This window comes from Hypomesus transpacificus, chromosome 9 (genome assembly GCF_021917145.1).
Source record: "Hypomesus transpacificus isolate Combined female chromosome 9, fHypTra1, whole genome shotgun sequence".
NCBI lineage: Eukaryota > Metazoa > Chordata > Actinopteri > Osmeriformes > Osmeridae > Hypomesus > Hypomesus transpacificus.
The window spans coordinates 4,918,003-4,940,182 of NC_061068.1; the positions used below are offsets into that span (position 1 = coordinate 4,918,003).

Consider the following 22,180-nt stretch of genomic DNA (forward strand, 5'->3'; position numbering starts at 1 on the left):
TCTCTCTGTTCAGGCTGATCATAACAGGACTCAAGCAGACAGTGCTCCCCAGGTCCATCCCTGTCTGTCAGAGGCTGGAGGTGGAGAAGCTCAGGAGGGTTTATGGGTGGATGGAAGGGTGTCAGGCCAGGGCAGGCTGACAGACAGCCGGCAGTGACCTCTGCCCTCAGCTTCGCGGCCCCTTGTCCATGCAGATAGGGCCGTGCTATTGTTTGTTAGACATCCAGCTATGATCGTGACAGGTTGACTATTCATATACACTACATGAAATTAGGAAAATATTGAAACTTGTGACGACAAACATTATGATGTGGCCACAAACATGGGCGCACACGTGTGCGTGTACGCGCACACACACACATACAAACAGCTAGGAAGGACTCACAGTGGATTTATCTGGGAAGAAGCGGCACAGACCCTTTCTTACCTTTTGGGCCCAGAGGCAGTCTGGGACTTGAAGTCCTTTTTCTTCATAAAATCAATGATTTTGATGAGTTCCTTCTTAGAAGGGGAGGGGGGTTCTGGTGTGGGGGGGTTAAGGGCTTGACCAAGCTGTGCCTTAGATACAGGCCAGCTTAGCAACGCACACACTCTCTGACTATAGTTATCATTCAGGTAAGTCATGGACATGGGTAATAGTGAGTGATAAAAGAATAAAGAAGGAAAACAAAATGAGGATTAAAGTAGGCAGCAAACAGAAATCACAAAGAACAATGAAACACATTAAGTGGCCAGTATAGAGGTACAGGAAAAAGCAAGAAAGCTTAGAACATTTATACCAAAAGAAAATTGAAAACAGAGATAACAAAAAAAATTTAATGGGATGGAGTGATATGGTGATACTGTACCACAGGTCCAAAGCAGGCAGTGCATATCAGTGTGTGTGTATGTGTGTGCCTGTGCGTGCATGCTCACCCTCCGTACCTGTTGCCATGGACATGAGAGGCGCAGAAGGCAAAGCTGTAGTGCAGCAGGGTGGGGTCGATCATGGCCCCGTTCTCCGCCCTCTCCAGGAGGTCGCCTAGGTAACACAGGTGTCTGTGACACCCCCGCACCCCATTACGAGCACAGTACTCATCCATGACAAACACTTGGCCTGGACTGAACCAACCCTACCAGACAGACACAGATGGGGAGGGAGGCATTGTCACATTCATACCTGAGGAATTCAATAATCAGGACAATTAGGCATACGCATGATTGTAAATGTTTTGCCAACCTAACAGAAAAGGAGGTTGTACATTTTTTATGAAGTACCCTGTGTTATACATTAGCTTGTTAGCTTGTGTTATTAGCATGGCAGCATGTGTTATTAGCATGGTAGCATGTATTGTTAGCATGTGTTATTAGCATGGTGGCATATATTCATAGCACAGTAGCATATACAGTGTTTCCCATACATTGACTTATTTGTGGCGGCCCGCTAATTACAAAAAAATGTTTTTACTGTTTAACATTTATTTCAATGTAAAGAAAAAATCAGATAAAAAAATTAAAGGTTCAGAAATTTAGGTTGCTCAAATTTAAACAGTACAATTAATATCCCCAAATTCACCAAAATGTTTAATTCAGGCTTCCGAAATTTAAATCGAAACATCATTTGGGGTGCTAAAATTTGAACGTTGAAATTCAGATCCCAAGATTTCAACCCAAAAGATTTTAGGTGAAAAATGTTTTGCCCCAAAAATACTGATTGCAACATCCGGGGTTCCAAGGATAGGTAAGGCAATAGAGCCTAAATGTAATCAAACCATGTCACTTCTCCGAGAAGGGTCCACCAGCAGATCTCTCTCCTCAGGCCCCTCTCATCCAGGTGTAGCTGCAGGCAGTCATTGATGCATACATGCAGATCAGTCATACAATAAAAGCCTGGGGTCTGAGGAGACAACCTTGGTTTCCTGGATGTTGCAATCTGAACTTTTTGGGCTCAATTTAATCTGAATTTCAACATTTGAATTTGAGCAGCCTGAAATGTGTTCTCTTTGTATTTTTGGATCTTAATTTTCATTTATTTTTTACATTGAATAAATATTTGAATACATGAATTCCAGACAAATACATTTGTTGGTGTTTAAATTTTAATATGAATTATTCATTGCCTTGAAAATTCTAAACATGATGTCACTGATTTGCTTCTATAATAGCCCTCTCTCCGTGCACGCTCTGAATCAATGCGCAGGATGAACGTTTTTTTCCGTGAATCGGCAAAAAAATCAATCTGGAGTTCACGAACGGTTGGTATCATAATTCTCTGCACAAATGTGTCCAAAACTGATACATTCAAGTTAAATATAAAATATAAATATAATAATATCTATAGTTAAATACATTAGGCAAATATAACAATGTGAGTCCAATGTAACATTTAAATTACATAAAGGTCAAAAAACGATTTAGCGCGCAAATTAATGCTAATAAATTTCTCGCGCGTGACAAATGCTCGCATTACTTGTTGAAGTTCCTCTCTATACACCCTCATATCTAACCGATACTAGGACATGAGTTTGGGCTGAGCCCCACATTTTTCTACGTCTGGCTCCGCTCCTGCCTACCGCCACAAATATAATCAAATGTTGTCAGAAACACTGACATGTCCCTTGCATGTTCCTCTCACCAGGCAGGAGTAGGAATCATTGAGCCTGTGATCCAGGGTGAGGCGCTGCACCATCTCAAACAGGGAGGCGTGGTCAAAGCTACAGGGGTTAGCGGAGATGAACTCATCCATGCCATGCTTCTGTGCCCGGTCGGCGTCTGTGCCCGCCACGCCCACACAGAATGAGCCCAGAGGACGGAGAGAGAAACACATGAGCCAGAGGGGGACAGAGTTAGGACACTGTGACAAAAGGCATGACACTGGGAGTGTCACCCTGGAGATGTTCATTCAAAACCGGCAACCAGGTTAACAGGATGAGACTGAAAAAAAACATTGTTCGTGGCTAAGAAAAAAAAAAAAAAAACAGGCGACCTGAAGTTTATCAGAAATTATCATCCCTTAGCAGCTAACTTGTGTTTTCCTGGTGCTCAATCTGAAAAACCTGTTTGCCGGTTACGATGAACACAGTCCTTGGACAATGTAGGTTTCTAGTCAGTGGAGAATTTCACAGTCAACTAGCAGGTGGTCACTACTGGTTTGGTGGTCACGGGGGAGAAGGGGAGTCAGTTCTGTCAGTTGGGCTCAGGTAGAGGTGAGGTGCAGCATAACCAGTGCATCATTCCTGTATCCATGCATGACTTTCTGTTATCTCCAGAGACTGCCCCCTGTTTGTAGGATTACAACAGGTGCAGTATAGGGGTGGAGTGGGCAGTGCAGGCAGGGAACACTACTGTAAACAATGGAAGAGAGGGTGAAAGAGAGCACACTGTAAAACCTGAAAGATTTAGTTTACTCAAATGGTTTTATAAAATGAATCACCTGGAGTCATTCTAGTTGAAGAGCTGAATGAAATGAGTCAATGACTCCCCAATATAAAAGTATAGTTTGTTTGCTCAGTTGATCCAGTTCTTCAACTCAAATGGCTCCAGACAATGTATTTCATAAAACCATTTAAGTACACTTAACTTATCAGGCTATACAGTGCAGTATGTTTTGAAGGTTAGTATTTACTGTGGATGAGGTGAACAATGCTTCAAGTCTAGACTTGCCGTACACTAATTAGCAGTTCTGGTAGAACCTGGAAAGCAACAAGCCAAGCGCATGTTCCCCTCCTCCTCCTTCCTTACCTCCCTCCTTCCTTACCTCCCTCCCTCCTTCCTTACCTCCCTCCCTCCTTCCTTACCTCCCTCCCTCCTTCCTTACCTCCCTCCCTCCCTCCTTCCTTACCTCCCTCCCTCCTTCCTTACCTCCCTCCTTCCTTACCTCCCTCCCTCCTTCCTTCACTACTCGACTCAGGACAAGGCCCCCCTAGGGTACCCCATAATTAAACTCTCCCCAGTGCAACTGTCCCTCAGCCTGGGACGTGGCTGGGATGAGGGGACCCCCTACCCACGTAACTCTTTTACCCAAGAACCAAGAAGTGTGGGGGGGTTGGGAGGGAGGGAGGAGCAGGGGGGGATGAATATAATTGACATCACATTTTCACTTTCTTTACCAGTTAGCGTGGTTAGGCAGTAGTGAGGACATCAGGCCAGACTGGCAGGCTTGTTAATCCTCACCATGGCCATCCACAGCTATTCTGATTCTAATCGCTTCTTTTAGCCTGGGCTTAAGGACACAGGGCTTCACTGACCTGCAGCTTGCTGCTATTCCCAGGGAGACATACAGCTGCTTCTGCTGGTGATCATGCTTTACATGTCAATACAAACCAAGTGTCCCTCACACAGCCTGACCCCTAACCACAGTGAAAACATACTGAGGGTTTTTTTGTATTTACTTTTACCGAAAGTTGTCATGTCAGTGAAAATATTGATAGCATACTTAGCGATAATTAGTGTGTAAAAAAAATAATATATATATATATATATTGGAAAATGTGTCCAAACTTTTGACTGGTACTGAATATTAAATAATAATACAATCATAGCTATATGTGTGATATGTCAACAAATATAAAATAATAATAATATTAACTTAGCTTTATATAAAATTGGCCAGTGATATCTGAACAGTACTGAACTGGACAAAACAAACACTATAATCATCGCTCCATCATATATTTAAGCATTGCTCGTTCTTGGGCGAGTGAGGCACACAGAGGGGGCACAGAGGGGGCACAGAGGGGGCACCCCAGCTGTCAATCACCAGGAGAACAAAGAGGGGCGCTACTATGATGCTTATGATCGCCCCAACTCCCCAAATCTAAAAGGTGACTTTGTGATCCCCTCTCATGTGATTGGTGGCCTGTCACGTCTGTTTGACGTGAGCCCGACAGAGTGGACAAGAGGGGTCTGGACAGTAACACACAGTGACACTAGTCACCCCGTCTGGGCTGGGGAAGGACAGACATGACAATGATTGACACATGCTATTCATTTATAGATCCACTGCAACTGGGAGAGAAGTCAGGAGGCAAGGAGATCATTTGGGGCTACTTAGCACACAATTTGTCTCGTGTTTTTTTTGGGGGGGGTTTGTCCGCCATGCCCTGTCACCCAACTCAAGTCCCTTGAAGACACACACACACACTTTGGTGCCTATCTCAACCCTTCACATATTTATAATTGGACATTGATAATTTACATGAATAGCTAATAACTTAAACCTGGTATCAAAACAAAGGATATTTATATATAATTGGTATAACCAAAATCACAGCCAGTTCAATGTTTATCATTCACTAATGATCACTCTCACTAATGAGAAGCTTGCCCTAGTGGAGATCAGTGTGCTGTGGTGGATGGTGTTGGGGACTAGTATTGGTCCATGGTTCAGTCTCTACACGAGCAGGCAACAGGAGCTCATGGACAGGGTTAAGAGATGGCATGTTGTCACTACCTAATGGTTAGCATTCAGAGTTCGGCAGATAGAGTACATATTTGCCAGCTCTCGTGATGTGAGAAGCAAGAGGGGTATTATATTCATATTCTTTTATAAGTTGTTTTACAGCAAACAGGACTAATTATGTTTGAGTTAATGTAACTCATGCAATTAGAGTTTGTTTTTTTTATTCCTGGAAACAGTGTCAACTACAACTACAGTGTAAGACCACAACCTCACTTACCTTGGTTTAAATCTTGACGCTTACATTTCTGTAAAAGGGTAATTGCTGGATCACTCACGTATAATATTAAGATCCAAAGACACCTAATGTAGTTTTTAATTATATTTTTCTACTATTTTGTGTAGTGTTATAGACTAGACTGTGCACAGATGCTGGTGTGAACTGGAGAGTTGTTATTTGGTAACATTTCACTGATTGCTTCCCGAAATAATAGTACAGAGAGCACACTGTATTATTCATGACATGGCACTTTTAACATGGTAATTACCAGCTGCTGTGAGGTACTGTCACTCCAGTTGTGTGTCAAAAACAATAATTTCCATTAATTCATGTTTTTCTTCTTTTTTTTAAGCATAAAAATTATAAAAAAATATTTTTCAATACGTTGTTTTTTTTATCAAATTGTTTTGCTTTGAGGGAGGTTCATTTTCAATACAATGGCGGTGTAAGAGCAAGAGAAGGCAAATATGCATGTAAAACAACCGAAAAGAAAATCAGATTCACATGCATCCTGATTCCATAAGGATGGACGTGAGTATGTCAAACCTAAAACAGGGCGAACTAAAGGGTTTTCTAGATCTAGATTATTCTGAGAGTTCAGAGAGATTTGAAAAGAAAAGGAGGAGAAGAGAGGGCGGGGGAGCACATTGGTCTAGTCAGATAATCACTGGATTATCTGAACCTGTGCCCGCTACAGGAAAGCACTTACCCTTGAGTCCAGCTACAAGATAGCGGGGTAAGAAGGAACAAACCAGAGAGACATGAAGACACAAAGCAGAGAGGAGACACAACACACACACACACACACACACAGACCTGCTGTTGTTACATGACACACACACACACAGCCAGATAGGGGAGCGTGAGAGAGAGAAAGTGAGAGAGCAAGAGAGTGAGAGGTAAGAACAGGTGAAAGAGGAAATGAGTTGGACACATTAAAAAGAAAGAGGGAGACAGCAGATGTGTGTAAAAGAGAAGATATGAGAAAAGGAGGTGGTGAGGAGAGATTATCTGCTTCCCAGTTTGGAAAGAACCTCAAGAGTGGCCTGCATTCTCATTAGTCCTGAGAAGTAGTCCTGTTTTCCCAGTCCTTTCAATAAGCACAGCCTAAAAACATATCTGAAAATGTTGGAAAAGTATGAAAATAAAACGAATAGGCCACCACAAATGGAAGAGCAATCCTAAAGCCCTATAGAACTACAAACAGACAGCTGTTAAAGTAGTAATGGACAGATGATGAAACCAGCAGAATGATGTCGTTCTTTGTAGTTCTGCTGAAACGTGGGAACGTTTAGTAACACACTCCTGATAGAGCAGCACACTTACAGAACTGGGAGATGGGGGCATCCAGCTGGGGGGTGGTGCCACCTCTGGAGTTGAGCTTCTGGACCTGGGTGGGGGGGATGGGTTTGTGGGACTGGCCGGTGGCCCGGTACATGGCCTGCACCCACAGGATACGGTCCTGCTCGTCGTCGCTGGCGAAGATCACAGTGTCCCCCTCCTTCACGGCGTTGAAGAAGGTCCTCCCTCCATCCAGACCTGGTAGGTTCAGTGTAGTTAGGACCTGACAGCCTGTTACTGGACCGACTGCTCAGATCAGAATATAGTCCAGTAGGAACAGGTTATACAGTCAGGTGACCTGGGTTTGTTGCGGGATCTACCTTACCATCCAGGGACAACAGATGTAAAAGAGCTGCTGGCCAACTCTGGCGCAATTACTTACATTTACATTTAGTCATTTAGCAGACGCTCTTATCCAGAGCGACTTACATTAAGTACAGGAACATTCCCCCGAGGCAAGTAGGGTGAAGTGCCTTGCCCAATGTAATTTGGCACGGCCAGAAATCAAACCGGCAACCTTCTGATTAGTAGCCCGATTCCCTAGCCGCTCAGCCATCTGACCCCTTACTATACTTTTAATTGTGCTGCAAAAAAGAAACAATGAATAGGATCAATAAACACCTGGCTGGGGGTCGGTGTAGTCCACAGTGTAGCCGTCCAGCTGAAGGAGCTCCACAGGCTCCGCCTTCTTCTCTCTGTAGCTGCACATGGCAAAGGTGTACTGGCTCACCTGAAGCCCAGGAGGAAGGAGGACAGGCAGAAGGGGTGAGGTTGAGCTCGTGGCAGCGGTAGACACCGCCCGCCCGATCCCAGGTCTATGACACAGTAAGTGGTGCTTAAACCATGCGTTCACATGGAAGTTGGCTCAATCTCAAATGGCTAAATGTTTTTTCTCATTTAAAACTGTAAGACTTCCATGTTAAACCAAGAACGGTGGATAAGTAGGCTACATGTCTGTGTGATTGCCATGTAAATACTTGGTAATAGCACCACTTACAAGAAAATGGGGGCTTGTTTAAGGGTCCATCCCTGGGGAGCAGAGCCCTCATGCACACACAAGGGTTGATAGACCAATCACTACACACACAGTGACCAGACGCTAGTCAGAAGGGGCATATGGAGGAACAATCTGAGTGTGTGTGTGTTTCAGAGAGACGGCGTGGGAGAGGGAGGGGGCTGGGTGTATGACAGCTGTGTTGCCCACTCTTGAACCTCTTGTCAGTAATGTGTGTGAGTGTGTGTGAATATACAAGGATAATCACATTATAATTAGATGAATGAAGTGGGTGAATCAGAGGGCTCACGAGCGTGGTTCATAGTTCGGGGAGACAACGAGTGTGTGCTCATGACCAGCAATAATAGGGAAGGAATGAGTTTGTGTACGTCTATTTAAGCAGCCACTGACTGAGTGACAGTGTGTTTACAGAATATACAAAGACTCTTGATTGGATGAGCTTGCCTTAGACAAGGCGCAATCTGTATTCTCTCATATATATTTATTATTTTCCCATCTTTACTAGTCCCTTGAATGTTGTGACGAAAAGTGAAAGCTAACAGTAGCTAACAAGCTAGCCACACTCATTTCACACATTTACCTACAGAACATCAGTCCAGTAGTTCATTAGCTTCTGGGAACCAGCCTCTATTTCTTTCATTTTAGATTTAAAAGCAGTAAGAGGTATCAGTTCTTTGAGTTTTAAATCATTCTGAAACATATTTTGGGATGCGACCAAAGAGACATGCGACCAAAATTGTCACAATTTGAAGCTCTGCTTCAGCTTTGTTTTCCCTGTACTTGAGCTGGTGAGCTAGTATTGTGATGGGAGTGATTATTAAATCAAACCATGAGTATCAAATAATGATCATGTAGAGCAATCAATGTCATTCAACATCCGAACGATTGGAGTGGATAAAACTTGAAAAGCGAGGCGGTTTTCCCTACTCATTGCACGGATAGCCGGTCACATGATCATCAAGTCTTCAGACAAGCGTTGCTACTGGTACGTAATGATCGCTAGAAAGGCTCTCAAGTGTCCCTTATTCGCCATGAGAATGCATGCATTTCAGCCATTTCTCACCTTACACCTTGTATTTCTCCCTCATTTCAACCAATTTTCCAGCTGAGAAATAAGGGATAGCTTGTCTATATACAATTAATGGACAAGGCGCAGGCATACTGAGATAATAGTTGTCTTTAGTAAAAAGCCAATCAGAATGCATCACCATCACTTAGTCAATCTGTCATTCATTTCCATGTTGATATGTCATTATTTCATTAGAACGTTTGTTGTCCAGCCCTTCAATCATTCAGCAAAAAAAATGTATAGTCTAAAGGATGTCACACATGTTGCGTGTTACTGCAACTTTGGTCCTTAAATAAGTAGCCTGACATTATCAACATCCTAAAAGCTAGTTGGCTGACTGATCGCGTTGGTATGGTCGCAACAGTTCCTTTCAATGTAGTCTACCACCCATTAAAATATTGTCTTTCTCCAAATGTGTGGACGTTTTATATCAGTTTAAACAATAGGTCAAGAGGTAATATAGAAAAAATAAAAATAATAATTTCCCCAACTTCAGCGACTGCAAGTACACGTCACAATTTACCCAGAAATTGTATACTCTCTAGTTAAAGAGTAAAATAATCAGTGTTCAGAGCAGCTGGAGCATAGAAGGTGTATGTGTCTGTGTGTCTGTCTGTGTGTGTGTGTGTGTGTGTGTCTGTGTGGTGGTGGTGGGGGGGACTATTTCCGAGGCTAGGTCGGGGCCAAGGCCGGTGGCGGGGTGGAGTGGGGTTGTGGTCCTGGCTCTGTCACTCATGTTCCGGCAGACGAAGCAAGCGGGAGTGACACCCTGTCACATGTCATGGGAGCCTGACTGCTAGGTGCCAGTCAAGCCACGCCGGCGCACAAACACAAGCATTGGAGCTCGGCCAATCCCGGGCTATGGTCACCTCTGCTGCAAATGGCAGCTCTCACTCCGGCTGCAGCCCTACCTCCTGTGTGTGTGACAAGCGAGATTCCCTGCCACGGCTCTGATGAGGCCCGGGGTGGCCCAGGGAGGGCTGCAGGGGCCGCGGCCCAGCTCCCCGGTGCCCACCGCCCCCCTCCCCCTTCTTGCCTCCGGGACCTCACAGGGGCACATCAGACTCCAACCAACCACCCCCCCCAACCCAGACCACTCCCCGCATTCATGACTGCCCCCCCCCTCCTATTTTCTCCTCTCACTCTGCCTGCTAAAGTCTCCATCACCAAGTCTCGTCAGAGGGTTGGTGATAAAGGTCTGAGACAGTGGTGACAGAATCGACATGCAGGCAGGGAGGCAGGGGGATGGTAGGGAGGCAGTGAGGCAGGGGAAGGTAAGTGAAAGGTCTGGAGGCAGAGGGAAGGCAGGGAGGTAGGCGGAATACAGGGGGAAGGTAGGGAGGCAGGGAGACAGGGGAAAGCTGCGGAGAAGGCAGGGAAGCAGAGAGGCAAGGGGAGGCAGAGAGGCAGGGGAAGGCAGGGAAGCAGAGAGGCAGGGGGAGGCAGGGAAAGGCAGGGAATCAGGGAGGCAAGGGGAGGCAGAGAGGCAGGGGAAGGCAGGGAAGCTCTCTAACAATTCAATAACTGTTAATTACTTTCTTCACCTGATCATTCTACATTCTTTTGTATTTTAAACAACCTGGTGTAATGTAGTTGGAAGTCTATTAAAGTGGGTTGTGTTGTGCAGTGGGAGGGGATCCAGCAGGGGAAAGAGGGGGGGAAAGGATGGATGGAAAGTGCACATGGTATGCTTGGCAGCTTTTTCCCTGGCATGTCATTGTTGAAGTGGCAGCTTGTTATCTATAAACAACCCCCTTCCGCACCCCTACCCCTGGTCATCCTGATCATCACCATATCATACTGCTGAAGATATCGCTCCTCAGCCAAGTTACAGCTGATGGAGAGAGGAAATGGAGAGAAGGAGAAAGATTGACGGCTAAATGTTAGCAGAGGAAAAAGCGAGAGACTAAGCGTAAAGTGTGTGTGTCTGAGGCGGGGGCGGGGGTAGAGGAGGGCAAGGAGAGAACGAGGGAGGGAGGGAGGGAGGGAGGGAGGGAGGGAGGGAGGGAGAGAGAGAGGGAGAGAGGAGAAATGGAGTGGCGTACCGGAAGAGGGGGTCAGCGTCCAGACAACTGAATAATTAGACTTCACTTTGCATCATAAACATGTGCTTTATGGCTCCAATCTGCTCCGTGCAGACGGAACTTGTCTGGGTGCTCTGCTAGCTGCACCACACACACACCCAAACACACACACACACACACTCTGTCTCAGTGAGTTAGCGGGGAAAGGGGAAAGGAGGGTACAGAGGACTGGAGTGTACTTCCAGTCAAAACACAGTTTCTCGATTTTATGAGAGGTATTTTAGGCCTCTTGTGGTTGGAAGGCTTGTGGTTGGAAGGCTCAGTAGGCTACACCTGGGGCCTTAGCTTTAGAAAAGACATGTTCACACAGTTTGAACAAGAAGGAAGGAATGGGGAAAAACACACGATGAGAGGGTAAATGAAGAAACAGTCTTTAAGATGTTCAATTCGGTTTCCTGGTGTGTGACGTGTTGGCATTGACACGTCTAACATGTTGACATTCAAGCGACATGTTAACATGTATCTCTAATGTTGTACTACACCTGCAGACAAATGTTTACATGTTGCTGGCGTGTCGCTGGCATATTTAGCGGCTGCAGCCAGCGTCCGCCACCCTGCCACTGTAAATGATCTACTCACACACTGTCATTAGGAACTCATGAATTATTCAACAGGAAACTAATCTCCCTCGACTGAAACAAACACCCCCAAGTATAAGCTGTGCTATTTATGAGTATCATGGTGACTGTCAATCAAATATAAATCAGTTTTTGTGTGTGTGCCCGGGTGCGTGTGTGTGTGTGTTTGGGGTAACTTAGTGGGGCATTTAGGGAGGTTCCACACATGAACGTAGTTTCCAAAAGATGACAAGGGTTGGGCAACTCAGAGTCACTGAACAAGATGAATAGGACATCCATGTTAAAGGGTGAGTCATGAAGAGGAAAGTTACGTTCTCTTTCTGCACCTGTTCTAACACTTTTTTGTTAATCCACTATTTTCTTTGAGCGGTTTCCAACACCACAAACAAATGTCATTCTTAGTGTTGTTTGTTAGTATTTTTCAGAGGCTTTCAGTAACTATTATTCCTACCCTCACTAGCACTTGTATCCCTATATGTTGTTCTCTGCTATGACCTGATCGGAGATCAGGGAAAATTAATATTTAGTACGGTTCACCGTAATGTAAACCCACTAATTAGCATTTGGATGAATACTTACACGGGACTTAACAAAACCAAAACAGAAGAGGCCAATTAAAAAAGAAAACAAAGAAATTAAACACATTCATACACATGTAATCATTAAACAAATGTTTTGCATACAGTACACACAGTAAAAACAAACATTTACATTCCTCTCTCTGTCATGAAGAACATTCCTTTTTCTCTCCCCAAGACAAATAAAGACACACGCTCTCTCTCTCTCTCTCTCTCTCTCTCTCTCTCTCTCTCTCTCTCTCTCTCTCTCTCTCTCTCTCTCTCTCTCTCTCTCTCACACACACACACAAACACACAAACAAACCCAACAGTGGCAGCGGCTGTCTATTGACCGGTATTTGTCACTTGCTGTATGTGTAGCTGGGAGCGTGAGTGAGGCTTCGCTCGGAAGGCGCTTTTAGCTGCGAGTGTTAGGCCAGCCAGCGTTCACTCGGGTTTGTCAATCCCCTGTCAACTCCTAGCTCAGAGACATGTCCTCCTCCCCAAACACACAACAGGCAGCAGGCGGCTCAAAAAGAGGAGCTCCAGAAAATGGCTGCGACAAAGCTCCTGACATGAGCTTGTTTCGTTCTTCATCATTTCTGTGACAGCTAGAGGAAGATATGGCTTGTGTTCTCTTGACACGGCGCTACCGTCTCACTCAGGAGGGTTGAGCTCACACTGCTGGGAGCTCACACCAACACACAGGCATGCTCAGAATAGATGGTCTTTGTGCTTACCTGAACTAACACAAAAAACCTCTTCTTCCATCTCTTCCACACGTTTTTCCCTATTGCCCACAGGTACCTGTGTAGAGAGAGACGGCTTTGTTGTTCACAGGTGGAATATAGTCTCCTTCTTACCAAATACATCTGGTCATTTATACTAAATTAAATAATTTGTATGAAACAAACACAAATTAAACAAACAATTGCAATGACTTATGCAGGAGGGATCAAGGCGTCCTTAGAGTAAGAGAAAAATAAAGGGAGCTGCTGACCCCTTGTGGTGAAAACGTAACATTTCTACAATGTTCAACAACTGAAAACACATTTGACAGTTACATCAGAATGGACTATCAACTTGGTGCAGGACTTAAACATGATACCTGCGAGTGTTTGGAGGGTAGAGGTTCCAACCAAGCGGATGTTTCTTTATTCTAAATTAAGACATTGTAACAAGTTTGGTTTTAAAGGTAAACCCGTTTTAAAAAGTAGTTTAGGAGATAGAACGACTCTGGATGAGTAGAGTGTCTCGGTTTCATTTGAAGAGATAGTACACTGGCTTCAGTCGCAGGACTGAGCCAGTGTCCTGGGGTTGTTGTTTACTGCACAGAGGACAGGCGCTTTGGAAAAGAACATCTGAGGGTGAAGACCCCAGCCTCTGCCCTCTCCTGCCTCTGCCCTCTCCTGCCTCTGCCCTCTACTGCCTCTGCCCTCTCCTGCCTCTGCCCTCTCCTGCCTCTGCCCTCTACTGCCTCTGCCCTCTCCTGCCTCTGCCCTCTCCTGCTTCTACCCTCTCCTGCTTCTACCCTCTCCTGCCTCTGCCCTCTCCTGCCTCTGCCCTCTCCTGCCTCTGCCCTCTCCTGCCTCTACCCTATCCTGGCTCTACCCTCTCCTGCCTCTGCCCTCTACTGCCTCTGCCCTCTCCTGCCTCTACCCTCTCCTGCCTCTGCCCTCTCCTGCCTCTGCCCTCTCCTGCCTCTACCCTCTCCTGCCTCGACCCTCTCCTGCCTCCGGTGGCCTGGCTGGGGCACCCTGCCAGGCCTCCCTCTGCCTGCCCTTCCCCTGGTGTGTTTAAGGGGCACCAGCGCCTGTCGCACTGAATAATCTAGTGCCCAAGAAGCAGAGGGCAAGGGTGCTGCCAAGCACCCGCATGCCTGCCAGGCAGAGAGTTGTACAAGCAGCATACGGTACAAACACAGGCATCTGTAAGGCCACCCCACTGGGGTCTGAGGCCCCCTCAGGACCCCCACACGAAGCATATGGAGGAGTGGGAGGGAGGGAGGGAGACAGGGAAAGTTCATCAGACCCAAGATAATAGGCAATGCCCTAGGAGTGGACACACAAATACGCTCACTCACACACACGCACGCACGCTTGGGCGCTCTTTCATTTGCACACATGCACATGCAGGGCAGAAGGAGGAATGTGAGGCTAGACGTGTCCTTGTGCCTTGCTTCTGTTCCTCCGTCAGCCAGGCAGCCTAATGATGATGTGTTCCAAGATCTGCCTGGTTGTTTGAAGTCATATCCACTAACTGGTACTGGTACATCCCCAAAAAATCTTTTATCCAGAATGTTGATGATGTCAACCAGCAGTGTGTTCAGAGAGGAGCTGAAAATGGCCGCTTCACACAGCCAACATCATTAATAACTGAGGAGATTTCACAGTCATTACTTCTTCTGACGATTGTGTGCTTTGTGGATCTTTATCAGATGGCAGCCCTTCATGTGGCTTTTAAATGTGTAGCACATGACAAAGCCAGCTTTCTCTGAGAAGTCATTCAAATCAAATGATGGCAAAACATTTATGTTTAGCTTAACGCCAATTTGATGATAAAACAATGGTTATCTGAATCAAAATGATGCTACCCCACACACTGGAATTATATATTTCCTCACAAACTGCAGAATCAGGCCTTTTATGGCTTATTTGAGTTCAAGTAATTCAATAACAGTTCACCACCACAAGAGGGCAGCAAATCATCATGTTTAAAGGGGCGACGCTGAGGAGCTGAGCGAGTGAAATCTCTCTGGGGCTGTAAACCAAGAGAGGCCTTGGCTGGGGGCAGAGGCCATGCCTGGGGCCAGCTGAACTCACCCACAATGCTTCATGTTCTGAGGCTTGTCCATGCGGATGGCCAGTTTGATCCTGAGATCACTGTCCGGACAGCCTTTGGACACGGTCATCTTCTGCAGCTCGGACTGTTTGGGGCTGTTGGGGGTTGGATGTAGGACCACCTGAGAGCACAGAGAGACACTGTGTGAACAGCGCTAGTGCACCACAGAGAGACACTGTGTGAACAGCGCTCGTGCACCACAGAGAGACACTGTGTGAACAGCGCTCGTGCACCACAGAGCGTTGTAGAGGAATGAGGGTGTGGTATGGTGGCGAAATCCTCACGCGTCCAAGCTCCTTGTCCTCCAGGGCCAACACTCCGGTACTCTCCGTGAACAGCTTCACCTTCACCGCAGGCAGAGGGTGTGTGGTGGTGAAGTCTCCCTGGGTGCCCCAGCTGAAACACACACACACACACATTTTAAATGTGTTATTTGATTACAATAATTGTATAATAAATGTACACATCTTCCAGATGTTTAAGGCTACAGGTAAGATTGTCTCTACTCCCCTGCCAGGATTGATTTGAGAGATCAGTTTGTCAGTTACTGTAATATACAGAGCCCACAGCCAGCTCAGTAAATCAAAAAATACCCCAGCCAATCAACTACCAGCACCTGAACCTCTTCCCTGGAACACAGGTGTGCAGCTCATATATAGTACAAAGTCCACCGCAGACAGAAGAAAACATCACAAGCATTTTCATACTGCCTTAACCATTAGAGTGTTGCTACACTGCAATATCAATAGGCAACACCTTACTAGGCTCAATGAGAACAGACTCCGAAACTAACACACAGTAACAAACAATTGCACGCACTGGCATCCTGTCGTGCCAACAATTGATTGAGGTGGTACAAAAAAAGTGTGTGAGTGTGTGTGTGTGTGTGTGTATACGTGTGATGAGAAGTGTTACAAACCCAGGTGTAGTGAGCTGACTGTCACTCTGCGGGGCAGCCTGACAGTTTGACAGGTTCAACAGCTATGGGATCATTTCTTCATGGTTTATGCCCCTGGGAGGCCGCGGAAATCTGTGATTTACAGTACACTGTGTGTGTGTGTGTGTGTGTGAGTGAGTGTGTGTGTGTGTTTGGGGGTTTCCTCTCACTGATTAGTTCTGTCTGGCTCTTTTCCGAGTGGCTTCTGAAAGCCTTGAGATCTGGGATCTCACTTCTCAGGTGTTTGCTACTTCCAACAGGATTCCCATCTGTGGATAGTTACCTGGGCTGTACTTATCAGCTACACTAATGTGTAGACACAGTCTGGTTCATGTGAAGAGCAAGTGTGTTCCACACTTAGAGGAGTGATTAGACAGGCTTGTTAGAAGATCGTTATGTTGTTGTTCCTTGTCTGTAACAGCTCCAGGACAACTCTGTAAAATGACGTGTTTGTATGCATTTGTGTGTGTGTGTGTGTGTGCGCCAACTGGGCAAAGCCATGGATGGTGATGGCTAAGGCTTTGCAGTCAGCACACGCCTCATTTAAGTCTCATTAGAGAGGACGCCCACCTCTCTCCATCTCTACGTCCGCTGAATCCCAGCCACTAGACGTCTACAGTTCCCACTGCACTAGCTCTCTCCTGACATGGTACACTGCAAATCAAGCCTTCCATTTAGCCTCGCGCTAATGTCCGGTCACCGCAAAAGTCACAATGCATCCACCATCAAACCTCCGGCCCTCTGGCCTGGTGGTTAGCATCTGCCGAGTCAGCATGACCCACATCCTGACTGCCCATTGGCTACAGGGAGCAGAGGGCGGTTGTCCATGTGTTGATCTGATCTGGTCTGAATCATGGTACCTGTCGGGTGCTTGTCATGAAGACCAGCTGACTCAGCTGACATGACTCAGCTGAGAGGGTATAGTGCACAGAGACGCTACATTAACCTCACACACACATTAACTGATGAGTTGACTCATCACCAGTGAATGCACCATCCACACGTACATTCCAAACATACCAAACAATAGCACAATGAAAACCTGTTGAAAGTTTTCGAGGAAAAAAGGTTTCTGGGAAACAGAGGCAATTTCTGGGAAATCCCAGTGGAGTCAGAACAGTAAGAAACATAGAAAACCTTCTGACAGGAGGAACGGCGTTTCTCAATCCAGCGTATCATGACCTGAGTGTGTGTGTCTGTGAGCGTGTTAGAGTGGGCTGACGTGGCCATGACAGGGAATTAACCAAGACAGTAAACAGTACACAGTATTACATGATTTAATCATGGCATGGCAACATATTTTTAAATAGTCTCCAAACAGTGAGCAATTCGCAAGCACAATTAACAAAAATATGCTACAAATGTTACAAATATGTATTTTCCTTCATTTCCTTTGCTCGCCTGTGTTACATATTCCTCTAAGGTGACAGCAGAGCAGCTTCTATAGCGTTTGCATCGAGCTGCTCAAGGAGACCACATACGGACAGGAGACGGAACAGGAGAATACCATCATCACCCGAAGATAACATGCTCACACGCAATTCTCAGAAAATGTAAACATGTGCAAATAAGTGTCTGGGTAATGAAATCATGGACTCATTCTCATCTGGGGTTCCGAAGAAAAATGATCAAATTAAAGACCGATGTCAGATACTGTAATAATACTGTCATTAATCAACAGAGTATCTCATACCAAAATGACATGATAATATCATGATCATGATCATGTGTTTTATTACATCATAGATCTATAAAAATCCAGTCCATGCCTGAATAATGAGTTTACATTCAGATTTCTCTGACACACACAGCCAATCACACTCCTCCTACCTGACTGCATGTAACTTAACAAGCTCGTAATCTCTGTGTGTGTGCAAACATGTGCATGAGTGTGTGTATGTGTGTGAGTATGCATGTGTGTAAGTAGTGTGAGTGTGTGTAGGTGTGTGTAAGCAGTGTTTGTGTCTGTGAGTGTGAGCAGTGTGTGTAAGTGCGTGTACGCCTTGATAGCCACAGGCCCAGGCCTGAGGCATTCCACTGGGCATTACACCGGTCAAACAGCTCAGCCTGGTCAAACTGTGATGCATGGCAGCATAAATCCATAAATGCATGCACACGCACACACACAGACACATGTATATGTGTAGTATATGTGTATAAGATAGGGCGTCATCAAACTAAAAGCTTTTGGATCACAAGTGCGACTCATCTCACACACAACCACACACAAACACACACCTTTTCCTCTCTCTCATTACTGCTTGACCTGTTGACTCCCCCAGAGAAACACCACTGTGCTACTGTCAAGCCTCTGACAACGACAGACTAGGACAAGAAGACAGGAAGGGAGGGCATGAGGACATGAGAGGAGGAGGGGAGAAGAGAGACACAGACGGATTTAAATTATTGTACTTGTGTGAAATATTTTACTGTTGATTGCTTTTCTACAGGTACACTCATGCACTTTTTGAGGTTCATGTTGTTTAATTGAAACTTGTTTAACTACATGCTCTTATGGTTCTTCCCTTTTGGCACTTATTTGGTTTTTCACAATGTATGCTTCATGTTTTGGCTGCCCGCAATGTTTGGGGCTATCTCGTTGTTATGATCAGTGACCTATGCACTTTTGGAAAGCTCTCTCTTGGAAGTCGCTTTGGATAAAAGTGTCTGCTAAATGACTAAATGTGAATGTAGAGAAGGGGAGAGGTGCAAGAAAGATATGGGACATAAGAGGTGTATAAAATAGGGAAAGCTGGTCGAAAATGTCAGAACGCTTGATTGAGACGATGCTCCATCCATGAGTCAGATTGTGGCTTTTGGAGCCCTGTAGGGCACATGTGGGCTCTGTATGAAGTTCCTTCCTCTCCTGTTTCAGGAACATGTGGGCCTAAGCTCCACATTCATTTTACACCCCACCTGAGGCTTTACTGGGTCTGGGTACAGGGCCAAAAAGATCCTGTCTGAGCAAACACACAGAGAGCGAGATATCATTCACAAACACAGGGACACACAGGAAGGACGAGGAACACATTGCCACTGCAATGTGTGAGGCAGTGTGTCTACAACTGCAGCTAACTGACAACCATTCACTTACAGTACTGCTGATACTGCTGTGCAGTCATGGACTCTTCTACAAAGTGTACTATGTGCTGGTTCTACTACGTCATCGGACGCAAGGAGGTGAAGGAAAAAACACACATTAAGGGACATATTTGACCCACCCTTTGCCCATCCTGTAGGACTCTTCATCCACCCTTTATCCGCTGTGTTTAACCCAGTATCCGCCTTCATCCATACATCATCCAACCTGCATCACCCGTCATCCATCCTGCATAGCCTTCATCCAACTTGCATCACTGTTCATCCACCCTGTACAGTATCACCCTTCATCCAGCCAGTAGAACTTGTACCGCAGGAATTAGCCAGTCAGCTGCAGGGGCTTGGCCCTCTTAGATCAGAGGAAGTCCACGAGAGGGATCGGGGGCGTGTGTAAAGAGGAAGTGAGAGCAGGCTTCATCACCTCAGTAGCTCACGTGTGCTTCCTACTCCAGTGGCTGATGTAATCACCCGCCGACTGGTTCACGAGGCTGAGTTTTTACAGCTTTTAACCCACTTGGCCGGTTACATAAAATACAAGAATGCCAAGCCTGTTGTTCTTTCAATGGGCTAGACTATAGGTTACATCACAATGAACATAGGTTTTCCCTTGATTTGCATGTGTGTGGGGTGTGTGTGTGTGTGTGTGTGGGGGGGGGTTAGGGTGTGTGAAAGTGTGTGTGTGTGCTGTACTTACGTGGGCTTGGAGGCCTCAGCCTGGTCTGTCTGGAGTTTCTGCCCCCCCTCCACCTCCATGGTGCAGTAGACAATCCTGTTAGGAGCCAGAGACTTGAGGCCCTGCACCTCCACGATCACCACCTGGAGAGGAGCAAGGCAGAGAGGATGGAAGAGAGAGGGTAACATCAAGTAGATATGGGAGAGAGAGGGTAACATCAAGTAGATATGGGAGAGAGAGGGTAACATCAAGTAGATATGGGAGAGAGAGGGTAACATCAAGTAGATATGGGAGAGAGAGGGTAACATCAAGTAGATATGGGAGAGAGCGGGTAACATCAAGTAGATATGGGAGAGAGAGGGGAGAGATGGCCAGAAGTTGCCTTGTTGACAGTCAACATGGAAGCCGCACAGAGGCAGACAAAAAGTTACAAAAATCACTTCCAGTTTCCCATTCGGCTCCGTATAACTTAAAATCCTTTAATCCCAAACATTTGCATTAACACATAATATTTGTCATAATAAATGTAATACCCTATGGTACTGACACGTTTAAAACACCAGAAATCAGACCATCTGTGTTGGTTTAATCCAGAAGGTTAAAGGTTACAATGACATCAGACGCCTCTCTGTAGGCCTATCTCCAGAGTCCATCTGCTCTGTGCTCCACTGTGACTGTAAGGCCCTTACAGTAAGGGCCTGCCTGGTGGTGTAGGGAGTCAGATGGCTGAGTGGTTAGGGAATTGGGCTATTAATCAGAAAGTTACCGGTTCAATTCTCGGCCGTGCCAAATGACGTTGTGTCCTTGGGCAAGGCACTTCCCCCTACTTGCCTCGGGTGGGAATGTCCCTGTACTTACTGTAAGTCCCTCTGGATAAGAGCGTCTGCTAAATGAGTCAATGTAAACGTACCTCCAGGGTGAAGGAGAGCACCACGTCAGACTTGGACAGCGTGTTCTCGTCCTCCTGGCCCATGTCTATGATGGAGGTGTTGTGGCCCCGCTTGAGCTTCTGCAGTTTGAAGTCTCCCCCCTTGGACACGGGCATGCTCTCCAGGTTGGCCATCAGAAGGTTGACTGAGGAGCGCAGCTCCTCGATGTACATGGCCTCCATCTCCCTGGATACAAACTTGGGAAACTTGCCGCCCTGTTGCACACATACAGACAACACTATGTAAGACTACAACGTCAACTATACAAAGGGGTATACTGTGCCAACACACACGTACACACGTGCACACACACACACACCTCTGTGCAGTTTTATTCTCCCTGACATGATATGCATTATTGAGCCTGTTGTGCTTATGTCAAGATGTGCCCTGAACTCTTGTAGTGCGAGGGTGTAGTGCACACACTCTCACACACACACCATGCAGTTGCCATAGCGCCGCTGGATCTTATACGCAGTACAGGTTGGATCAAATAATCTGTCCATGGATGCTTACCCTGGCTATCTGGTCAGCCATCTGCAGACGGCCGTCCAGTTCTCTCCGGATCTGGGCCGCTTGCTCATCCGGGTTGTCTAGCTGTAAAACACACAGGCAACATCTTAGTTCGTCTCCTAGGCAACGTACTGTAGGGTCTGTCAGAATCCCAAGTACAGTCTCCACGGAACAGGACCCTACGGTATGACAGGGCGTACCTATGCTATAAACACAACCAGCTATGACATGACGATCACAGAATACGTATAGACATGAAGCCTCACTAAGGCTTCTGTTTAAATTGACTCTGTGGACTTCACTGTGGTTAGGTGATGAGCTCTGGTCAATAGAACATCCATTTGAGCCTATCATCGTGGCTTTCCTTGGGAAACGTCAATAACTAAACACTGCCAAGTGGTTGCTCTGTACTATGAATCAGATGTTTGGAGTCCATGCTTGACTCCTCCATTGCTTATTGTAAAAACACTGTATATACAGTATATTTGTGTGTGCGTTTGGTGAATAAAACAATTTTTTATGTTGATCAGATCAGGAAAAAACTGCATGACGATCATTCTTCCCAGCTGTATGAGTAAACAGTCTGATAAACCACTCCATTAAACAGACTATTAAGTCATAGAATCATATCCAGAGTACAAACAAGCTGAACTGGACAACAGAAAGCCACACACAGTAGACAAGTCATGGCACACAAACAAAAGGGTGCCAGTTGATGCTGCCAATACCTGTAAATACCTTGGGCTGTGACCTTAACACAGAGATGTCACAAATCCATTAGCAGAGAGAATGTGAGTAGGTGAATACCCGTGGCTGTATTGAACCTGGGGGATTGCATGAGTTGTGTTCTTTGTTGCAGGTGTGCTGAGTGTGCTGTGGCCAGTCAG

At 45.9% G+C, this 22,180-nt stretch overlaps 1 protein-coding gene across 1 annotated transcript in view; it reads right to left on the minus strand.

Annotated features, from left to right (window-relative positions):
- Positions 1–22,180, minus strand: part of cadpsa (Ca2+-dependent activator protein for secretion a) — a 79,762-nt gene that overhangs the window by 34,221 nt on the left and 23,361 nt on the right. The window contains exons 5-14 of the mRNA XM_047025997.1: positions 21,297–21,377; positions 20,762–20,995; positions 19,873–19,994; positions 15,427–15,538; positions 15,124–15,263; positions 13,042–13,108; positions 7,620–7,728; positions 6,984–7,196; positions 2,615–2,751; positions 916–1,112 (exon numbers count right to left, since the gene is read on the minus strand). Coding sequence (XP_046881953.1) covers positions 916–1,112; positions 2,615–2,751; positions 6,984–7,196; positions 7,620–7,728; positions 13,042–13,108; positions 15,124–15,263; positions 15,427–15,538; positions 19,873–19,994; positions 20,762–20,995; positions 21,297–21,377 — 1,412 coding nt within the window. The remainder of the gene's footprint in view (positions 1–915; positions 1,113–2,614; positions 2,752–6,983; positions 7,197–7,619; positions 7,729–13,041; positions 13,109–15,123; positions 15,264–15,426; positions 15,539–19,872; positions 19,995–20,761; positions 20,996–21,296; positions 21,378–22,180) is intronic.